A 19,556-nucleotide genomic window follows, 5' to 3' on the forward strand; every position below is an offset into this window, starting at 1 on the left:
ACTTGGCAGAGGGACGGCTCAGAGAGAGGTGTCGCCCATACTCTTCTGCGTCGAATTTTTCCATTGGCTTCCATAGGGTAAATCTCAACAATCCTGCAAGGGGGGGGGGGGGGAGCGGGGTGTCATGAGACGTAGAATTCCCACGTTTCTACGCTGGCAGCCCAAAAGGCACAACGTGATTGATTTCTCCGTCCCAACTGTGATGGCTTCTCTTTCATGGCAAGCATCACTATTGCATCGTGTTTTTCAAACAAACACACGTTTCATGATATTCGCATATAGCTGCATGCGAACCTTGTGTCATGCTCACAGGCGGTTAGGTATTGCGTCGGCCTGAACGTACGCTGTGGGTTTGTACCTAATAACCAGTGTTGGTCTGCGGTAGTAATCTGCCGAGCGATGCATATTGCATTTGTTTTCTAAGCATTTTAAAATGATTTCAACATCATTCAAGATTTCAGCATCATTAAGCTCGTGAATTAATTTCTCATGTTTATAAATACGGCCACCCATTAAATAAAGAAGTGTACATGGACGTTAGTGTACCCATTAGTGTAGTAGCAGAGTGTAGTGATATATTTATATATATATATATATATATATATATATGTGTGTGTGTGTGTGTGTGCGTGTGTGTGTGTGTGTGTGTGTGTGTGTGTGTGTGTGTGTGTGTGTGTGTGTGTGTGTGTGTGTGGTGTGTGTGTGTGTGTGTGTGTGTGTGTGTGTGTGTGTGTGTGTGTGTGTGTGTGTGGTGTGTGTGTGTGTGTGTGTGTGTGTGTGTGTGTGTGTGTGTGTGTGTGTGTGTGTGTGTGTGTGTGTGTGTGTGTGTGTGTGTGTATACCTAGGCAAAGTGTTGTTTTTGATGACAGACAGACGAATCTCGCATAACTTGCACGCTTGCTTCGCAGTGCGTTGGTGCGATACGGGTTGGAGTTTTGCAGGTGTTCAGTGGCAATGGTGTTCTTATGTTGCTCTGGACCTAACACGGACCATACGCCTTTGTATGCCCCATCACGCATCACGCTAATGATCTTCGCAATGTTGCCAATTGACTTACCTCATCTCTGCTGCCGTTGTGTTGGAAGTCAAAGGTGCTGAAAAGTAAAACACTTCCTAATGACAGTCCAACCGTCAACATGAGCTATCAATACCATAAAAGCGTATTAACAGTACACAACGAGCAATACCACATGCTTGGCGATTCATCAGACCCCAGCCGTACAGCCATTCTCGTCATTCCGATGCTCGGTTGTGCATAGGCTATTAGACACATGATGGGCCATCTGAACTCGCAATTTCCTACCAAAAATCAAATCAAGGTTAAGAACTTTATTCGAGGCCGGTTAACAATCCACGCTTCACCGCCTCAATGCGTAACTAGTCATTTTTTGTCATTCGTCATTTGCCTCCTTGCGTGAGCCCCTGTAAGCAAGTTTTTTCCGTGTGGATCTGATTGCGTACCATTTGGGTCTATGGCTGAAATCCTATCCTATCCTAAAATCCTATCCTAATCCTAATCCTATCCTAATCCTAAATCCTATCCTAATCCTATCCTAGGCTATCCCCTTCACATGTTCCACAGTGTTATTTCTACGTCTTATACAACTGGTGCCTCTTTAGCACGAGACATGCGTGCACTGGCCTATGGTGTCTCTGCCCTTTCCCCATCCAGTCTCTAAACGAGGACAGTGGAGATAGAGAGATAGAGTTCGGTTGATATTTCGGCAACACCTCCATCGAAACAGTACCAGAAGTTTGCTACTGTTCCTGTTTTTTAATTGCTATTGCTATTGCTATTTGAAGATCGCTTCCGCCATTGTTTAGATAAAGCATGTTGCCGAAATATGAGCCGAATTACATCTCCATTATCCTGGTTTTCTCTGAGGAATAAGGCAGAAGTGTGTGTCTACTGTCTTATCTGTGTGAATAATGTTCCTCGCTAATGCACTGAACAGATTCGTAATTTTGAATTATATTGAAAGATGAAATTATTTTAAAAATGCTTAGAGAACAAATGCAATATGCATCGCTCGGCAGATTACTACCGCAGACCAACACTGGTTATTAGGTACAAATCCACAGCGTACGTTCAGGCAGACGCAATACCTAACCGCCTGTGAGCATGACACAAGGTTCGCATGCAGCTCTATGTGGATGTCATGAGACGTGTTTGTTTGAAAAATCTAGTGTAATAGTCACGCATGCCATGAAAGAGAAGCCATCACAGTTGGGACGGAGAAATCAATCACGTTGTGCCTTTTGGGCTGCCAGCGTAGAAACGTGGGAATTCTACGTCTCATGACACCCCGCTCCCCCCCCCCTTGCAGGATTGTTGAGATTTACCCTATGGAAGCCAATGGAAAAATTAGACGCAAAATGAGTATGGGCGACACCTCTTCTGAGCCGTCCCTCTGCCAAGGTCTCGGCAGGCAGCGCCAGTCCATCTATTGCCTTTCCAGCCAAGTTCTTCGATTCACCTTGCGGCCGTGTCCTGTAAAATCTCGGATTTCACTGCATGACATAGCTTTTCTACATTTATAAACTACTGCAAGGTGTTCCAAATGATTCCTGGACACGACGTCATTGAGCTAAGTGCACTACGAGTAACCAATAGGGGCGGTGATAGCCATGAGCGGACTCTTTACGTTTCGGCCGCCAGCACTACCTACCCGTTTCAAACGTGTCAGTATAGTTTCATCGGTTGCAACGACTAGTGGACTTTATTCGAAAGCTGTTTAATGGCAACCTGAAATATTCTAGCCCCCGGTTAGCTTTTCACGGCAGTACCACGGCCCCAGGGCACATAACCAGACCGTGCGCTAAGGCCGACGCAATACCCACACGAGGCCATCGAGCGTAAAACACGGTGTGTTGCGGCTAATGTATCACCATGAAATGCATGTTTACCTGAAAGATAAAGTCCAACCGGTCACATATGACAGTGAAGCGAAGCACACATCCCAACAAACACACAAGAAGAAGCAGAGGTAAACAATAGGGCCGGTGATAGCTATGAGCGGACTTAACGACTCGGCCGTCAGCATTATCTGCTGATTTCAAGCGTGTCAGTTCAGTTCCCTCAGTGAAATCAATAGCCGACACTTTTCAAAACTATCTAACGACAATTAATCATTCTTGTGAGCGGGTTATTACCGGGGGCCAGCGGTTGTTGCTAACTGGGCAAATAGGAGCAGCGTGCCATGTGCCCGGTTGTCCGACGTCAGACCTAACAGCCTGCCAGCCGAAACTCGCTTGTTTTCGCTATACAATGCACCATAGAACGTGTGTTTATCTTAACGTTGATTGTATCGTGGTCAGGACCCTGAAAGCATTGTATCTTCGAGAGATCATTCCTGGGGGCCCACCATGTCCTATTGGGCGCAAAGCCACAGCGTGCGTAAAGGCCAACGCAATACCTAACCGCCTGCGAGCCTGATGCAAGGCTTGTATGCGGTGATGTATATGTACCATAAAACGCGTTTGTCGCACCAATACAAAACGGAGAGAAGCTACGTCAGGATAGGAAAATGAGTAAGAAAGTCCACTTCCGGCTGGTAGCGCCGGTCGCCAACTCACCACTTCGAGCCAATACGACCGCCTGCCATGAAATGACCAATTTGGCTCCATAACCTAACTTGCTACATTTAGAAGATAATGGAGGTCCAAATGATTATGACTAAACTTGCACTGAAATCAGCTCGAGTCGATGTTGCCAATAGTCGCCGTTGATAGGCATCAGCGGAGTCACTACGTTTCGGCCGCTATCATTGTCTGTCCCATTTCAAACGTGGGAGTATAGTTTAAATCGATTATATCATTAACGACACCATATTGGAACCATTCCATGCAGTTTTACTATCATCATGGAGACAGTGGACCCATCCTTTCTGAACCAAATGCGATTCGGGTGTGTCCACTCGGAGTTATCAATAGGGCCGATGATAGGCCGTAAAGCGAACTCCTTACATTTGGGCCGCCAGTATCATTTGTCCATTTCAAACGTATTAATATAGTTTCCATCAGTTGCAACGACTAGTAGACATCACTCTAAAGCTGTTTAAACGGCACCTGAATATTCTAGCCCCCAGTTAGTTTTTCCACGGGCAGCACCACGGGCCTCTAGACCACCATAGCCAGAGCGTGCGTTAAGGCCCTACGCAATACCCACACGCCTTCGAACGTGAAACACGGTGTACCATGCGGCAAAATGTATATACCATGAAAGGTATGTTCACCTGAAAAATCAAGTCCAACGGTCATATTATCCCAGGCAGAGAAAAGCGGGTACACTCCCCAACAACCACAAATAGAGCGAGAGTTACCAATGGGGCCGGTGTTGAGAGGCTTTAAAACACAGCTCTTTGCGTTTCGGCCGCCAGCATGGTCTGTTTATATCAAACGCTTGCAGTTTAGTTTTTTATCGGTGCGATCATAACCGGAAAGCATTTTTGTTTTATAGGGCAATTTAAAATATTCCATCATTTGCATGTCGTGCCCCGGGAGCACCGCGACCCTACTGGGCACATCGCAACGGTGTGCGTTGAAGCCGACGCAATATGGAGCCGCATGCGAGACTGAAACAATGCGTGTCTGTGGCTGTATACATATACCATGAAACGGTGTTTCACTATACGTCACGGTGAGTCCCTGGCCGACACAGTAGGCCGCTAGTTGGCTCATGGGGCCCCAATCAAGTGTAAATCGCATGCCCCAGCCATGTCCTTTTTTTTTAAAACGGATCCGACAGCCCAGGGTTACGCTATTGACATTGTGTCCAGGAATCGTTTGGAGCACCTTGCAATAGTCTCCAAATGCAGCAAAGCTATGTCGTGCTGTACAAATGGAGATTCCAAAGCAGGCGGCCGTAAGGTATGCTGAAGAGTTTGGCTGCAAAAGTGATTTGAGGTGTTCCGCTGGCACCCGCAACAGACACGGAAGAACGTTTCGGAAATGGAGGGTGCCCCTAGTCAAATTGTTGGCAATTCTTCCCATCAAATTCAGTAAGTTTAATGCTCTACATTCTCAGAACGTGGGAATGCCGTTGCACTCGAATCTTCTTCGGCATAGGAGCCATAGGCACAATTCCATAGAATAGCTTAATTCCTCTGCTTCGCCATGTGCAACCATTGCCCTCCATTTGTCGGATAAGCACGCTTGATGGGAGGTATATGCCTATAGCTGCAAAATGACACTTGTTCATGCTCGCAGACGATTAGGTACTGCGTTGGCCTCAATGTTCGCTGTATGAGCTTAGTAGGCCGTGTTGGTGTGCGGATCTGATCATGCTGATGCTGGTGGCCGAAACGCAAAGAGTCCGCGTATGCCCTATGAACGGACTCTATTGGTAATTCTGGATTGGCTTACTGGAATGACATCTTGTTCAACTAACAATACCACCATAGACCACTATACCGGCAAATTTGAAGATGGGTGGGTAAGGATGACGGCCGAAGATAACAGGTATGATTACGCCCATCAACAGTCATATTAGGTCGAAGTGGACTCACCTAAAGGCATTTTGTTCCGGAATGATTTTAAACACCCTGCAATCGTTTCCAAACGGCAGCGAAGCAACGCCACTCATTACAATTGGAGAGTTCATGGCAGACGGCCGAAAGGTAAATTGAAGAGCTGGGCTACAAATGTAATACAAGGTCTGGCGTTGGCACCCGAAACATTGGCGGAGGAACGCTTTAGAGAGTAAGAGTGCTCATAGTCATAGTGTAGTCGATTCTTCTCATCCATTGCCATAACGCTAATGCTCTGCAATCTCAGGAAGTGTCTAATGGTTTGGTGCCATGACACTCACGGAACCCGCGTTTCAACTCCAGGAGAAACCCATTGCCATGAAAATCGTGTCAAAATGGCGTCCGTCAGTGGTTGCACCGATGGACACTATTTTGGAATGTTTGTTAGAGACAGATAATGTCAGTAGCCGAAAACGCGGTCAGTTCATGCCTTTCTCCGGCCTCATTGGCAACTCAAGGTGGACATGCCTGAATGCGGCTTGTTCATGGATCGCTTGGACCCTTCTTGCGGGTAGTTTCTTAAGGAGGCCTCCTGGGGAAAGGTGGGTTTCCCCCATTATCAGGTTTCCTAGTGATACGAAACGAAGACCATAACTCGTATCACGTGACGTCATGAGCAGCAGGTAAAACGCAGCTCTTTTTTTTACTTGTTTTCAAATGACATCACCATAAGAATGTCAACGACGAGTACGTAGGTAGATGTACGTACATCGTAACAGTCTCCAGGAACGTCGTGAGCAGCGGGAAAACACAGCCGAAAAATGTGCCCACTGGAAGTTTTCAACTGATGATTCATTCACTCGTCCCAGCGATGTCGTCAGTAGGATAAAGGACACATGTTATTACGAACACCTGCTTGGATTTTAATGTTGTCATCATAAAGAGCTTGTAAATCCTTGTGATGTCGTGAGAAGTAAAGAAGTCAGACTTTCACATTTCTACTAGTGACGTCATGAGAAGCACAAAACTTGTCATTGGGATGATTTACCCAGCCTGGGAGCGGCGTGTCGTCAGCTGATTAGCCGGTCCTCATTACAGACCTAAGCCGACGCTCTTCCCCCCGCAAAACATTGTTGGCCGAAAGGCAAAGAACACTGTACATGCAAACGTTTTTGGAACATACCGGCCCATTGCAAAAATTTGCAGTGTAAAACTATATCTCATCTTTCAGGGAACTGGTGGAGAGATAAGACTTAGTTCCATGTTGTGGTGGCTCAGTGATATTGTGAGGCTCCACCCAATGTAGCGGGATCTTCAACATTGGGGATCATTCCCCAAAGGGATGCGAAGTCCCACCTGTGATTTCATGTATATTTAAGTTGGTAATTTTTTTACTTTGGTACCTGTACGGCCGACGGAGGGAAGAGCTACGCTGGCTGCAGGGTTTCGGGCACTGTTGTGCGGGGGAAATGCTGTGAGGCATCAGCTGACATTGTGACGTCACTGAAAATGGTTTTGCATCGATCGGGATCGGGTTCTTTTGGGCCGACTGAAGGCCACAAGGCTGTTGCTAGTGATATGTCATTGGTATTCGGCTGGGTATGTGGCGTCACTGGTCGTGAGTTTTTAAGGCTTTTTTGGGTCCACTGAATGCCGTAAGGCATCCGCTGGCGATGTGTCGTCGCTGGTATTCGATTAAACATCAGGCGCGACCGGCCTCGTTCCATCGTTACTTTTCGTACCTGTCTGTTGCAAGCATCTGCGTGCCGCATAAAGGTTTGACCGCATCGCCTCAATGTGTGACGTCACTAGTCATCACTTCATACGAGTGCACCTAGGCCCCACGGCCACGTTGTGTTATGGTCCGCGAAGTATCACCGCATAGCGTGACGTCACTGGTATTAGAATACTGGGCGCAACAGGCCACGCTTCATTTTTACCTTTGTACCCGTCTGCTGCAAGCATTGGCGTGCTGGATGAAAGCTGCCGAACCACCTGAGTGTGTGACGTCACTGGCCATGTGCTTCACCGGTGCTTTTGGGCCAACTGAAGCTCACAAGGTGTCAGTTGACGACGTCACTGCTATACGACTGATTGTAAGACGTCAGTGGTCGTGGGTTTTCGCGGTCCGTTTAGGACCGACGAAATGCCGTAAGGTATCAGCTGACGATATGACGTCACTGGTATTGGGCCGAACATCAGGCAACGGCCATGCTCCATCTGTACCTTTCGTACATGTCTACTGCAAGTATTGGCGGCTTTTTTGCGGCCAACTGGAAACCATAAAGCATCAGCTACCGATGTGACGTCACTGGCATTCGATTGTGCGTGATGTCACTGGTCACAAAGTTTTACGGCCTCTTTTGGGCCGACGAAGGGTCATACGGCATTACCTGACGACATGGCGTCACTGGTATTCGAATAAACTTCAGGCGCGACAGGCCATGTTCCACCTTTGCTTTTCGTACCTGTCCATTGCAAGCATTGCCGTGCTGAAGGAAGGCTCTGCCGAATTACCTGAGTGTGCAACGTCACTGACCATTAATTTGTATGCTCTTTTGAACCCACTGTAGGCCACAAAACACCAGCTGACGATATGTCACTAGGTTTCGACTAAGCATCAAGCGCAACAGGCCATGCTCTATCTTTACTTTTCGTACCTGTGTGCTGCAAGCATTGGAGTGCTTCGCCAAGACGATGCTGAATCATCTCGGTGTGTGACGTCACTGGTCATGAGTTTACACTGGTTCACTTGGGCCGCCCAAGACCACAAAGCATTATATCCCGTGGAGTATCACGGGAAGATATCACATCACCGGTATTTGGCTTAACATCAAGCGCAACAGGTCATGTTACACTTTTACCTTTGGTACCTGTCTTTTGGAAGTATTGGCGTGCTGAACGAAGGCTCTGTCGAATCTCCTGAGTGTGCAACGTCACTGGTCAAGAGGTTTTTACGGGACCTTTTGTACCCCCCCATACGGTATAATGCATCAGTTAACGATATGACGTCACTGGCGTTCGACTTAACATCGGGCGCAACAGGTCATGCTCCATCTTTGCCCTTCTTACCTGTAAAAGTATTCGCGAGCTGAATGATGGCTCTGTCGAATCACCTGAGTGTACGACGTCTTGGGTTTTTACAGGTTATGTTTGGCTGAGTGAGAGCCATAAAGCATCAGCTAACGATATGTCGTCACTGGTAGTTCACGGAGTGTGTGACGTCACTGGCCATGGGTTTTTACGGGCCTTTTTGGACCGACTTTATGCCATTAGGCATCAGATAACAATATGACGTCAATGGTGTTCGACTTAACATCAGATGTTATAAGCCACGTTTCGTTTGTACATTTCGCACCTATCTACTGCAAGAATTCGCGCGACACATAGAGGCTCTGCCGAATTACCTGAGCGTGTGGTGTAACTAATTATGAGTTAACGCGGGCTTACTCGGGCTGAATTAAGGACACAAAACATCAGCTGACGATATGACATCACTGGTATTCCACTAAACCCCAGGCGCGACAGGCCATGTTCTATCTTTACCTTTCGTACCTGTGTATTGCCAGCATTGGCGTGCTGAAGTAGGCTCTGGAATCTCCTGGGTGTGTAACGTCACCGGTCATGAGTTTTTTTTCTGGCTCTTTGGAACACCCAATAGGGTATAAGACATCAGCTGACGATATGGCGTCACTGGCATTTGACTTAACCTCAGGCGCGACAGGCCATGTTCCATCTTCACCTTTCGTACTTGGTTACTGCAAGCATTCGCGTGCTATATGAAGGCTTTGCCGATTCACCTGAGTATGTGACGTCACTGATTATGAGTTAGTAGGTCACTTGGCCACCCTGGGCTACAAGGCATAATATCCCGGAAGCATCACCGGATAATATGACGTCACCGGCATGATACCAAATATGCGTCGCAACAGGCCACAATCTTTATCTTTCGTACCTGTCTACTGCAGCATTCGCGTGCTATATCAAGGCGATGCCGAATCATCTCAGTGTGTGATGTCACCGGTCATGAGTTTGTACGGATTCTCTTAGGCCGCCCAATGCCACAAAACATCATATCCCGTGAAGCATCACGGGATGATATGACGTCACTGGTATATAACTTCACATCAAGCGCAACAGGCCATGTTCCATCTTTACCTTTCGTACATGTCTATTACAAGCATTGGCGTGCTGAATGAAGGCTCGGTCGAGTCTCCTGAGTGTGTAACGTCACTGGTCAAGAGTTTTTACGGGCTCATTTCAAGCCCCTATACGGCATAATGCATCAGCTGACGATATGACGTCACTGGTGTTCGACTTAACATCAGGCGCAACAGGCCATGTTCTATCTTTACCTTTCGTACCTGTCTATTACAAGTATTGACGTGCTGAATGAAGGCTCTGCCGAGTCTCCTGAGTGTTGGTGAATACTCAGGTGAATCGGCAAAGCCTTCATATAGCACGTGAATGCTTGCAGTAGCCAGGTACGAAAAGTAAAGATGGAGCATGGCCTGTTGCGCATGAGGTTATGTCAAACACCAGTGACGTCATATCGTCAGCTGATGTCTTTAACCCTATGGGAGGTTCGAAACAGCCCGTAAAAACTCATGACCAGTGACGTTACACACCCAAGAGACTTCACATTGTCTTCCTTCAGCACGCCAATGCTTACCACATACAGGTACGAAAGGCAAAGACGAACATGGCCTGCCGCGCCTGATGTTTAGTTGAATACCAATGACGTCACATCGTCAGATGATGCTTGATGTCCTTCAATCAGCCCGAGTAACCCGTGTAAACTCATGACCAGTTGCATCACGCGCTCAGGTGATTGGCCAGAGCCTTTATGCGGCGCGCGAATACTTGCAATAGATAGGTGCGAAAGGTAAAGATGAAACATGACTTATTGCACCTGATGCTTAATTGAATACCAGTGACGTCATATCGCTATCTGATGCCTATTGGCCTTAGGTCGGCCCAAAAAGGCCCGTAAAAATTCATGACCAGTGACGTCACACATTCAGTGGATTACCAGTGACGACATACCGTTAGCTGGTGCTTTTTGGCTTTCTCTTAGCCAAAAATGGCTTGTAAAAACTCATGACCACACACTCAGGTGATTCGGCATAGGCATCATTCAGCTCACCAATTGTTTAACAGGCGCGAAAGGCAACGATGGAACATGACCTGTTGCGCCTAATGTTAAGTCGAACACCAGTGACGTCAAATCGTCAGCTGATGCATTATACCATATAGCGGGTTGAAAAAGCCCATAACAACTCTTAGCCAGTGACGTTACACACTCAGGAGATCCGACAGAGTCTTCATTCAGCACGCCAATGCTTGTAAAAGACAGGTACGAAAGGTAAAGATGTTACATGGAACGTTGCGCTTGATGTTGAGTGGAATACCAGTGACGTCATATAATCCCACCATGCTTCACGGGATATGATGTTTTGTCACATTTGGCGGCCCACGTGCAACTGTATAAACTCATGACCGGTGACGTCACACACTCAGATGGTTGAGCATCGCCTTGATATAGCACGCAAATGCTTGCAGTAGACAGGTACGAAGGGTAAAGATAGAACATGGCCTGTTACGCATGATGTCTAGTGGAAAAACAGTGACGTCATATGGTCAGCTGATGTGGTATGGCCTATAGTGGGTTCAAAACAGTCTATAAAAATTCATGGCCAGTGACGTTACACACTGAGGTAATTCGGCAGAGCCTTCCTTCAGCATGCCAATCCTTGCAATGGACAGGTACCAAAGGTAAAGGTGGAGAATGGCTTGTCGCGCCTGAAGTTTATTCGAACACCAGTGACGTCACATCGTCAGTTAATGCCATATGACCTTTCATGGGCCAAAAAGAGGCCGTCCAATCTCATGACCAGTGACGTCACATACAGTCGAATGCCAGTGACCTCACATCGTTAGCTTATGCTTTATGGCCTTCAGTTGGCCCCCAAAATCCATAAAAACTCATGACCAGTGACGCCACACATACATAGGTCATTCGGCAGAGCCTCCCTTCAACACGCCAATACTTGCAGCAGACAGGCACGAAAGGTATAGATGAAGCGTGGCCTGCTGCCTGATGTTCAGCCAAATATCCGTGACGTCATATCGTCAGCTGATGCCCTACGGGATTCGGCCGGTCCAAAGGAGCCCGTGAAAACCCACGACCATTAACGTCACACAGTCAGTCGTATAGCAAAGACGTCATTAGCTGATACCGTGTGGTCTTCAATGGGCCCAAAAACACCGGTGAAACTCATGACCGGTGACGTCACACACTCAGGCGATTTGGTAGCTTTCATTCAGCACGCCAATGCTTGCAGTAGACAGGTGCGAAGGTAAAAATGAAGCATAGCCTGCTGCGACCAATATTTAGTCGAATATCAGTGACGTCACGCTATCCGATGATACTTCACGAAACATGATACACCGTGGCCGTGGGGCCTAAGTGCACTCGTATCAAGTGATAATTAGTGACATTACACTTTCAGGTGATTCGGTCAAACGTTCATTGGGCACTAATATGCTTGCAACAGACAGCTACGAAAGGTAAAGATGGAATGAGGCCTGTTGCGCCTGATGTTTAATCGAATACCGTGACGGCATATCGTCAGGTGATGCCCTACGGCATTCATTTGACCCAAAAGAGCCCTAAAACCTCACGACAGTGACGTCACATACCCAGTCGAATACCAGTGACATCATATCGCCAGCAAATGCCTTATGGCCCTCAGTCGGCCCAAAAGAACCCCGATCGATGCAAAACCACTTTCAGTGACGTCACAATGTCAGCTGACGCCTCAGCATTTCCCCAGTACGACAGTACACGAACCCTGCAGTAAGCGTAGCTCTTCCCTCCGCCGGCCGTACAGGTACCAAAGTAAAAAAGGCTTTTAAGTTAATGGTATGGTTTATCTGATTTTTTTTTCTCATTTGTTGAAGCAGCCTGAAATAACATCTTATTTTGATGAGTGGAGCTAATGATGTAATGAATTATAGCTTTGGTCATTTGGCTGTCAGAGTTGGGTAATGGCCTTAGTAAATTTAGTTTGTCATTAAAAGTAGCATTTCTAAACTGCTACTTTTTATAACTGTCACAAACTCTTTGTTCTATTGTTTCTCATATGCCAGGAAGAATTCAACAAAGCAGTATTTGTTTTTTGTTGTTGCCCCATCAAATATTAAAATATTCCACCAAGGGTATTGGGTAAGGAGAAAGAAAATAAGGTAAAGTTATTATATGTTCTATTTCATCCACCTGTTTTTTACAGTTAAGTGTGATCTACAAGCCCTCAAATTTTGCCCTTATTTGTGTATCTATGAGCTATGTAGTACATAGCATAGGCTGTGCGTAGCCTATGTACAGGCATATATTAACTGGGGAGGTGATAACAGCTCTATATTGCCATTTCAGAAAGCAACCAACAACTTGCATCAGAGAATGCTTAAATGTTCACAGTGATGTGTTTAATGGAAATGCAAACAAATCAGAGATGATTATTAGGAGTCCAATGTTATCAGATGCCTACCACAATAAAAACAAAGCAGCTTTTATACCTGGCAATGACCATTAGCTATAAAAAGGCCACAATCTGAGGGCAGTCCTATGGCATCACAGATCCTAGGCCCTGGGTGGTAGGCTGCTAGTGTGAATGTAGTCAGTGGCTCTGTACTGCTGAGGCATTGAGAGCAGTGCAGTGGTCAGGATCTGTCTTCTGTGCCATTTGCTAGGTATAACCACAGGTTTCATTCCAGCCCAATCTGAGTGTATTTTCTAGATTGGAACAGAGCTGTTGTAACTTAAGTTTTTCTTGTTCACTCTGATATTGTCATTCATGTTATAATCATTTTGAAAAGAGGTGCAATGGAATGACAGCAGTAGTGGTCTGCAGTGGCATGTCCTTTACTTTGTTGGTGAGATCAGTAATTATGTTACATACTGCCCTGATCCACAGATTTTCTACAAGCCACAGAAGTGATAGTGCACTTGCGCCAGTAAATTTGTAAGGGCGTCAATCGTTGAACACCAACGCGGAACATTACAGCGGGATTGGAGTGCTTCTGCCCAGAACTGGGCATGGTAAAAGAACCCAGAGGGCACTTGGACCGGCATTGCGCCTATGATCGGGTCCCTGACTGTTGTCCTGTACGTGGTCTCTGGCTGCATTCAGCGCATCATGGGGCAGGCTCTGACCAAGATCAAGCCGCAGTGGTGGCCTTCGGACGGCCAGCCCAAGCCGGCTTCCGACGGGCTAGACGAGTGCGGCGGCAAGATCTTCACCCTGGCCAAATCCGTGCACCACATAGCGCCGTTGGAAAACGAGGAAATTGTGATCAAGGAGAGTGTGGTGACCAGGGCCGTTCCTGTCGCCGCCGCGGTGGGACACAGGGCGGCAGCCTACCCGTCCAACGGCGCCGCTCCTCGTGCGCGCGGTAAGAGACCCCGGGATGAGCCGTCATCATCAGACCAGCATGAGGATACTTCAGAACCGCTGGCGGCGCAGGCTGCCGGGCCCCAGCCGAAGCGGAGACCGGTGCACGGGTTTGAGACCCTGATCAAAAGCAAGGATGTCTACCCTTTCCTGGACGACGATGAGACAGTGGACTACCTGAGGACTTCGAAGGTCCTATTTGTGATGAAGGGACTGCCGGGCAGCGGGAAGTCGCATCTGGCCAAGCGGATTCTCCAGCGGTACCCCGATGCCGTCCTCTGCTCCGCCGACGACTTCTTCATGAAAGATGGGAGGTGGGTTTTGCGAGCTTCAGTAATTCTCTCGGTCCATTTCTTGCCGCATTTACACATGAGATGCGTTGGTGTGCCATAGCAATGCTGCTTGTGATTTTATGAAAGACATTTCTGTGCACAGTGTTATCTTACTTTTGGTTTTCGAGGTCGTCTTCAGTATTAAACGGTATCGCAGACAACCAATCATATTCATCGGGAAGTTACGAAGGTGACTATTATCACATTGCGACAATGGTAAGGATCCAATTGCCGTTCTTCGCCGCCGTCTAGAGTGCATGGTTGTCTGTTATCATGCACTTCATTGAAAGTCTCCGCCCACACCACGCAACCAGAACACTGTCGGCATCCGCTTATACACATGTACATTGTACGTGCTCGCAAGAGAACTATATGCCATGCACATATCACGTTCTTCCCTTGCCCTGCCATGACTTGGCGACGGCGACTGCATGGCGAACCTCCCCCCCCCCCGCCCCGGGCCTTCCGTTACGGGATCCTGTACTCACGCCCAGTCGGGAAGGACCCACAGAAGCCTGCCGCGGCGAGTTCCTCGTCTGGCAACACGCGACAATGTCCTTGGAATTGCGCCGGAGCAGCGCTTGTTTACAGAGCAGAAGTTGCGGTTGGAAACCCCGACAGCCCACCGCCGTAGACCGGAAAGCTGGGTGACTCACCCGGCCGGGGGCGCAACGTTGTGCAGTGTTTCGGTTCCCGGCCTCGCTCGCGGCTGATGGGCCGCTGCTGTCGGCCCCTTGTGGTCATCCCTGTGACTAGAAGGCTGACTGGACGCCAGCGAGAAAGCGGTCGCGTGCGCTCAGTACTGCAGTCCTGCCTGCGGATATACCTCAGGCATGCGACCAGCGACCCTCAGCCGCCCCAGCGCCTCGCCTCTTCTCTCCAGAGCCTCGCCAGTTGCCAGGCCGAGGGAAGTTCGGTGCGCATTCAGTATTCACGTGCATGGCCCGGCAGCGGCCGCTGCAGTCTGGACGCGGTGTTGTCTGACCTTGACGCGGCTGCTGTTGACGCAGCGCCCCCGGCGGTTGTATATCGTGATAAGCCGCCGTCATGCCCCCCCCCCTCCCCCCCCCCCTCCCCGTCGGCACCGGGCGGACTGCCGCCAGTGGTCGTGCAGCGCTCACGGGGGGCGTACGCGGTGACTGCACCACATGGACGTGGGTCGTTACGGGGGCGGTAACGGCCTCTGTGCGGAGGGGCGCACGACAGCCGGGTGTCCGATTCACACCAGGGTCAGGGTGGCTGCGCCTCCGACTTACCTTGGCACGGTAAGTTGGCTGCGCTCCTAGCTCCCTCGTGTCACAGTAGCCGTTGCGCCGTCTCGCCTGTGTTACGGGCGCTGTACACCCGATTCGCCCCCGTCCGGTACGAGTGCCTCTGTGCCTCTGACTCGCCCTGTCACGACCATTGTATCTCTGACTCGCCCTATCACGGCCATTGTATCTCTGACTCGCCCTGTCACGACCATTGTATCTCTGACTCGCCCTATCACGGCCATTGTATCTCTGACTCGCCCTATCACGGCCATTGTATCTCTGACTCGCCCCTCTCACAGCTATTGTGCCTCTAACTTGCCCATCTCAGATCATTGTGCTTCCGACTAGCCGGTTTCATGTCATTGTGCCTCCTACTCGCTTGTCTCAGGTCATTTTGCCTCTGACTCGCCGACTGACTCGCGACCGTCGTCTCTCGTCCGCGGTCAATCTGATGTGCCGTGCCGTCGGTGTCTCGGCGCTAAGCCCACGGCCCGCCGTACCCTGTCGTCGGTGCCTCGGCGCTGAGCCCACGGCCCGCCGTACCCTGTCGTCGGTGTCTCGGCGCTGAGCCCACGGCCCGCCGTACCCTGTCGTCGGTGTCTCGGCGCTGAGCCCACGGCCCGCCGCACCCTGTCGTCTGTGTCTCGGCGCTGAGCCCACGGCCCGCCGTACCCTGTCGCCCCCGCTCCCGAAGCCGAGCAAAACCGGACGCGGCTGCCCTCCAGCCGGCGCTGCCACAGAACCGGCGGCACAGTCATGTGTGGACTGCATTCTGCAGTGGTGCAACTGTGTAGACTGCATCCTGCAGTGATGCAGCTGCGCTATGCCATGTGCGGCCGTGCCTTGTGTGCTTGACACAGCCGAACTGGGCCGGCTCGGCGGCGCAGTCTGGCCGCTGAGTCCTATAGGGGGTGGCTTTGTTCGCGGCCGACGGTCGCCAGCTGCGCGGACACGGCGGCACGGTGTTTACTCTGGGGCCTCATGGCACCATAGGCTAGTGGAGAGCGCGGGTTTGGCCCGCACAAAACCGTGACGTCGCGGTCGGGTCGGAGAATCGCGAGCCCGCTCAGCAGCGGCGTCTCAGGGGCCTGCAGATCCAGGCACTCTGTGTTGAGGAAGGAGCCCGCGATCTTGGTGGAAGACGGCGGTGCACTCACGCCTCGGCGGCTGACCCCCCGTTGCGTGGTGACCCCGGCCTGAGCTGTGGCCACCAGTCGGATGTTATGTTACGTTGGCTTCTGGGCCGCCCATCCAGTGTCACTCTCGGAGCGCAGCATTGGCACCATTATCATGTCGGCGTTGTCATTGGGATCCTTGCGGTGCACCCGGCTGGCGATGTAAGGCGTGGCATGCCCCTCACCGGGACAGGAAGGACGGGTGCCGCGCACTAGTGTCATGTAACGTAGTGACCAGGCTCGTGCTACAAGCCGTGTGGACCAGGCCTGAAGCCCCCCCCCCCCCCCGCCCATAGGACGTTTGGCCGCCGGTCCTGTCCCCCTCGCCTCGGGCCAGATCCGGCGCTGCTGTCGAGCGTGACAGCCTTTCCGTCACATCTGACCGACTCGCCCACGCTTTTGACCACATCTTCCGTGCACGTGATCACCTGCGCCTCCTACCTAGGTCCTCGTTTCTCTGCCCACTTCTGCCGTGCCTGGCCTGCGTCTGACCCCCCCCCCCCCCTCCTCTCCCCGTCACAGGTACGAGTTCGAGCGGGACCAGCTGCCGGCGGCGCACGAAGCGTGCCAGCGGCGCGCCGAGCGGGCCTGCTGCGAGCAACGCGCCCACTTGGTGGTCGACAACACGAACGTGCGCGACTGGGAGTGGCGGCCGTACGCGCGCCATCGCGCTGCGTCACCAGTACGTGCTGCTGCTGGTGGAGCCCGACACGCCGTGGCGCCGCGACCCGGCCGGCTCGTCCAGATGAACAGCCACGCCGTGCCTGAAGAGGACATCCGGTAGGGGGCCGGCCGCGGCGGGAGGCGCCTCGCCGAGCGGGCATGGGGACGTCAGCCGTACAATGGGAGGCGAGGGTGCACTGGCCAATGTGAAGAAGTAGGGCGGCGCTTCTGTTGAGGCCTGTGAGAGGCCGCAGTTTACCAAGGAAGAAAAACAATCGGGCTTAATTTTTTTGACAGATTAATGACTGTGGGAACCCGGAGCGTCCCAGTGATCAGGGAAAAGTACACACGGAATGACGGAGGGGGAAGGGTGCTGTTAAGGAAAGTTGATCATCACCAATGTTTTTGGAAAACGCTTTGCCCAGGGATTGTACTGGCACGTGTCAGTGCTGAAATACCGTTTGTGAACGCGTGGTGTGCCGTGCGAAATCGCGGTGACTTGGCACGTGCACGGCACGTTGTGTTGGGTGCAGGCGGCATCGTGATCCAATCTGTTGCTTTTTCACAAAATGCTCCGTTGTGTCGGCGAACCTGTCTACTTCTGTACTCTAATACAGTTATCTTTTCTACTTTTTTCACTCAGGCGGAAGTTGAAGTCGCTGCAGATCTCCATACCTCTCTACTACGGCTGGATTTTGAACGCGGCAGACTGCCAAGCACTGCTGGACCGGGCCCGGCTGATCCTGGAAAAGGTGTTCCGAGCCAGCAAGGCGTTCGCCGATGACTTCCGTGCCATCACTGGCAGCTCACGTATCTCAGGTGCGAGACACTTCATATTGATAGCCGGCCCGGCGCGGCGTGTGGCTCATAACACGACGGAACGAACGGCACCGGCCCGCGTCTTCTGTCTGTTCGAGCGTGTGGTGCGTCATGGCAGACGCAGTCCAAAGGGCTCAGCGTGATGTCACGTGGTATGTTGTACCTGTAGCTCTCGTGTCTAAACACTCGCGCATGCGCGGTATCTAGCGTTGAGTAGTCACTGCTGTATTCCACGACCTCGTTAGCTGGGACCTGCATACGCCTTTTATCTACCTGAGTTTATGGATCACAGTCTGGAGTATGGAGCACGCTTTTCTGTGCACAAGTCGTATTTTATCTGCATGCTGAGCCCATCGCCCTGGTCATGGCTGTCCTCCGCGTCCGGCGCGTGCGCACCGGTTGTTAACCGCGGCGCCGCCCCCTCAGACCTGTCGGCACTGTACCCGGCGCCGCCCGAGCTGCTGCACTGCACAGCGCGCTTCTTGCGGGCCGCGGGCGGGCGGCCGGCGCGCGCGGCTACGCCGAACGGGTGGACGTGCGCCGCGCCGTCGGACACCGCTCGGTGGCGCGCGTCACCGGTCTGCTGTTGACGCCGCGCACGCTCGGCGCGCGGCTCACGCTGGACGAGGCGCAGCTGGCGCTCTGGCAGCAGGACGACTGGAGGCCGACCCCCGGCGCCGGCGCCGGCGGCCGGGCGGGGCGGCGCGCCGGCCGGCCGACTGGCGCCCGGGGGCCACGCAGCCGTCGCTGGCCGTGGCCGGGACCAAGCGGCGGCCGCGGACGGCGCCCGGCCGGCGCGCGCACATCACACTCGGCTGCCGGCCCGGCCAGTCGGCCGTCGTCACGGGGACGACCTGATGGCGGCGCTGGACGTGCTCGAGGCGCGGCCCGAGCTGCTGCGCCGGCCGCTGGCGAAAGTGGAGGCGCGCCACGCTCCACCGTGTGGACGAGCAGGTGTGGTACCTGGACCTGGAGCGGGACATCGTGGTGGATGTCGTGTTCGGCGCCAGGTACTGATGCCTCCCCCGGCGAGCGGGGCTCGGTCGGAGGCCCGGCTTCGACCGGGGATGACCGATGATTGTGATTCGGTCGTTGGTCGTTGATGAACTGACGCTTGCGACACAGTGGATAGGCTGTTCGTGACGGGGATGTGCCGTGGTGGGCGAACGATGCGCTCTTGCAATGCGGCCAATTTGCTCATCACGGTTTTCGCTCGCCTCCATGGACCAGGATTTGCACAGCACACCGTGCCTTGTCGGCCGTGTTATCATAACTGGCGTGTCCAAGGTATGGTTGGCCGCAGGATTTGCGTTGCTTGTTACATGCTAACATTAATGCGGCGTGTGAAATTAGGTTCTTGTGTTAGTTTTTCCTGCAAGACCGCGGGACTTGC

General features: G+C 51.5%; 1 protein-coding gene across 1 annotated transcript; it reads left to right on the plus strand.

Annotated features, from left to right (window-relative positions):
* Nucleotides 1-11,237: 11,237 nt before the first annotated feature.
* Nucleotides 11,238-19,180, plus strand: LOC119103101 (uncharacterized). Its single transcript, XM_037226552.1, has 6 exons — nt 11,238-12,361; nt 13,445-14,235; nt 17,204-17,461; nt 17,988-18,163; nt 18,590-18,698; nt 19,057-19,180. Exons 2-6 carry the CDS (start codon nt 13,610-13,612, stop codon nt 19,178-19,180), a joined length of 1,293 nt encoding a protein of 430 aa, XP_037082447.1. The 5' UTR covers nt 11,238-12,361; nt 13,445-13,609.
* The last annotated feature ends 376 nt before the right edge of the window (nt 19,181-19,556 follow it).

Source organism: Pollicipes pollicipes, unplaced genomic scaffold, assembly GCF_011947565.3.
Source record: "Pollicipes pollicipes isolate AB1234 unplaced genomic scaffold, Ppol_2.1 Scaffold_5724;HRSCAF=6776_pilon_pilon_pilon, whole genome shotgun sequence".
NCBI lineage: Eukaryota > Metazoa > Arthropoda > Thecostraca > Pollicipedomorpha > Pollicipedidae > Pollicipes > Pollicipes pollicipes.